Source organism: Alligator sinensis, unplaced genomic scaffold, assembly GCF_000455745.1.
Source record: "Alligator sinensis unplaced genomic scaffold, ASM45574v1 scaffold337_1, whole genome shotgun sequence".
Classification (NCBI taxonomy): Eukaryota; Metazoa; Chordata; order Crocodylia; family Alligatoridae; genus Alligator; species Alligator sinensis.
Genome location: NW_005841927.1, coordinates 321,225 through 324,880, shown reverse-complemented (window position 1 = coordinate 324,880; position 3,656 = coordinate 321,225). Strand labels below are relative to the sequence as shown.

The following is a 3,656-nucleotide window of genomic DNA, read 5'->3' as shown; positions in this document are numbered from 1 at the left end:
CAGGAGCAGGCTTCTTCCCACGCTTCCTCCCACGGCAGCACCCCGCACGTGCTCCCGTAATCCTCCCCCTGCCCGGCTCCCTCCTCGCAGGGCTGGTGGATACGGGATCAAATCCCTCGCCTGTGTCACGCTGCCGGACCCGGTCCCAGAGCACCTGGGTCCCACCCCAGCGCTGGCTGCATCTTCTTGGCTGGAGAACCCAGGAGTCCTGGTTGCTCGCATGCCCACCCCTCCGCCTCCTCCTGGAGCGCCCCTGGAGCTCACTGACCCCGGGGCGAGGGAGAGGGGCCCGTTCTGGCTCCCACAATGAGCAAGTCCTGGCCTGCCCGACGGGTGCTGGGCATTGCCACCCAGCCCTGCTGCTCGTGCCACCCCCTGACCAGGGCCAGCCCTCTCCTGGCGCCGCTTGCCTGGCGTGTGTATCGCTGGCTCCTTGGTGGAGACTGGCCGAGGCTTCTCGGTGGGAGACTTCGGTGCTGAGAGGTCCAAGGGGGAGGAGGAAGAATGGAAAACGCTGGTTAGACCCATGGCCTTGCCCTCCGCTTGCCACGCTCCACGATGCCTCCCGTCTTGCCACGATGGGGAGGGAGTGTGTCCACGCTCCCGAGCAGGACAGTAAAGCCCACCGTGCTAGGACGGGATCACAGCTCGCCAGATCCCAAGGGGCCCAGACAAAACCCACTGGGAGAGGGGGCAGAAGCAGGCCCCAGCGCTGCCCTGCAGAGAGCACGCCAGTCCCATGGACCAGGGTGGGCCACCCACGCCACCGCCCGCTACCTTGACACATCGTGGTGACGTTGTAGATGGAGCACTTCTCCTTGGCCGGCTCCCCTTTCTTCACGCAGCTCCCGGTCCCTGAAAGGCATGGGGCAGAGACGGCTCAGACGTGCCCTCCATCCTGGGTACGAAGTGGGGGCAGCCCCGCCTTGATGCCCAGGCGGCAGACGGAGCCGCTGGCCCACAAGCTCAGATCGGCCTGGTGGAGCCTCTCCGCTCTGGGTGGGTGCCCCCAGGTCCCTGCCCGCCCAGCGTGGGTCGTGTTCCCCTGGGGAGCAGCCTGGACCCAGAGCCACCCGCTAACCCCCTTTCCAGCTGCTCCGGGTTGTTTCGGCTGGGACCCAGGGCTTGCATTTCATTTCCCCTGGAAGCTGGGACAGGGCCTGCTTGCTGCGGCTGGTGTTTCCTCCAGGGCACTAGATCCGGGCCCCCCACCCCGAGTCGTGGGAGCACAGGAGCCCCGTGCCCTTCAGCTCAGCTCTGCCAAAGAGACCAGCTCTTTCACCCCTAGCTCGCTTGCACCAGGGGCTCGTCTCTCTTGCCCCCCTGCTTTCAACATGCCACCCTCCCCCACGGCAGGAAGCTGAGGATTGTTTGTCCCGTGCTCCCCTTGGCCCCTTGTGACCCGCCAACGGGTGCCAGGAGCAGCTGGGGCCGCAGCCAAAGGCTCTGAAACCCAACACCCGCCCAGCACAGGACATGGAGACGCTGGAGGAGATGGTGCTTCAGAGCTGCGCAACTGGGGAAGGCTTGAAAGACGCGCCCCCCCCCGGGCCTGCCTAGCAGCTTGCCAGGGTCCAGGGGTCCCCTGCACTGTGTCATGCACGGTGCCCCCCAGCACACCGGGCCCGTGCATCAAGCCAGGCGAAGGGGGCAGCTGGATGCGTGGGTAGGACTCGGGGCGTTAGGCAGAGCCACGTACCCGGCCCCTCGGCTTCTCTGCAGTGCAGCCACGCGCAGTCCGTGATGTTGCGGGAGGGAGCTCCTTCGAGGCACTTCTCACAAGTCTCCAGCTCCGAGCACTCGCCTGCCAAGCCGCAGAGGATGCCAGAGGTCAGGGGACGGGGGCCCCCGCGCCAGCCTGAGGTTTCCCCCATGCCTGCTCCGCGTTCCCTTCAGCGTGACCTCCTCGGACGGGGCTACCGTGCGGAGGCCACGGCCCCGGCAATTCTGCCTCGTCCCCCGTTCGAAGCCAGGCCCCTCACCAGGAAGGGAGGGCAGGTGTCTGGACTCCAGGGCCCCTCGAGGAGCCAGCTGGGCCCAGCTAATCCCCGAGTCAGACCCTGGAGAGGCAGAGTCCCATGGCCCTCTGACACCGAGACCCTTGCTGACCTCAGGCAAGTCCCTTTGCTTCCCTCGCCTGCATCTCAGGGGGCTGCTGCCCTCTAGGTGGGCGCAGTGCTGAATGCCACCTCCACGGGGGCTTTACACAAGGGCACCCCCCTCCTGCCCATCCAGCTCTCCCCTCCACACCTCCGCCGGGCCAGTCCTCACACCCAGCCCCTGGCCCTGCCTGGGCTGCTCCTTCCAGACACCAAGGCACCCCCAGTCTGTGCAGCGTGCGTCCAGAGCAGGCAGCTGGCAGGGCCAGCCCAGCGCCCCAGAGCCCACTGTGAGGCTTGTGGTACTTGCACCTCTTCCTCCCACCCCTGCCCCCGTTGCCTCCGAAGCCTGGTCACCGGGGAGCCCCCGCAGCTGCCATGCAGCTCAGGGGCCTGATGCCTGCCAGGGCTCACCCCAATCCCTTGCCAGGAGGTGCCCAACCACCATCCAGGCTTAGTCCGACCTAGGAGCAGCATGAGGATCACCCCCTGCCCTGGTTCTAGCAGACCGAGCTCCCTCGGGACCCCCCACCATCCCCCTAACACTCAATGCCCCCTCCAGGGAAGCGAATCACCCGGGCACTTTGCCGCTTGGCGTCTATTTTAAAGCCAGGGTCCCCTCCCTCCCACCATGGTTCAAGCAACAGCAGCCAAGGGCAGGGGAGCCACATAGCCGAGCGGTTAGACCAGGCCCTCGGGGAATCCCCGAGACCCTGTGGGACGTGGGGTAAGGGGCTATGGCCCCGATCCTGCCAACACGTTCGCACAGGCATCACTTTTGTTGCTGGGGTGCAGTGCAGAGCGGAGTCAACTGCGGGGACTCAGTTTACCTGCTCGTGCCACGTTGCTACCTCCTGGGTGGAAGGGACCCGTCCCCCCCGGGGTGGGAGAGCAGGGAGCCAGGGGCTGGTAGTCTGTAGCTGAGGGGCTACGACTGGGGTGGGGGCAAAGGGGCCTGTTCCCACTGGGAGAGGAGGGCACCTCGGACCTCTCCACAAGGAGCAGAGACCACCTCCAAGAGGGCAGACCCTGGATGCCAGGACACTACGGCTCGCTGGGCCCATGGCTTCGGCTCCCCCGTGCCAGCCTCTGCCACGTTCCCGCTGAATAATGAATGCCTGGCCGGGCCTGCGCGCTGCGGGTTGGGTTACTGCCGCCCTAGCGAGAGCCCAAGCGCTGGGCGAAGGGCTGGACCGGGCCGTCTCGCAGCCAGGAGCGCGCGGCTAGGACGGGGCTCCCCCAAGCCCAAGAGGAGGAGGGAACCCACCCAGCCGGTGCCAGCCACCCGCCTGGCTCCGGGATTAGCATAAACCCAACAACCAGGAACAAAGGGCCCCTTTCAAGCCCCTCGCCGGGAAGGGCCCGGGCCCAGGCGGCTCTGGGAAGGGCCCGAGGGACGCCCTTACCTCCACGCACGAAGTTCAGAGCCGAGCGGCACATTGCCACGGATACCCGGGTGGCTCTGGCGATGCCAAGGCCCGCACAGGGACCAGGGGGGAAGGAGGGCTCCCTTCTCCGCCCGGTCCCGGGATGCCTACAGCCGGCCCCTGCCCGCCT

General features: G+C 67.1%; 1 protein-coding gene across 1 annotated transcript in view; it reads right to left on the bottom strand.

The window, feature by feature from the left end:
• The window catches only part of CD164L2 (CD164 molecule like 2), an 8,121-nt gene extending 4,582 nt beyond the window's left edge, over positions 1 to 3,539 (bottom strand). Inside the window, exons 1-4 of the mRNA XM_014517849.2 lie at positions 3,506 to 3,539; positions 1,700 to 1,804; positions 778 to 855; positions 411 to 476 (exon numbers count right to left, since the gene is read on the bottom strand). Coding sequence (XP_014373335.1) covers positions 411 to 476; positions 778 to 855; positions 1,700 to 1,804; positions 3,506 to 3,539 — 283 coding nt within the window. The remainder of the gene's footprint in view (positions 1 to 410; positions 477 to 777; positions 856 to 1,699; positions 1,805 to 3,505) is intronic.
• Positions 3,540 to 3,656: the final 117 nt, after the last annotated feature.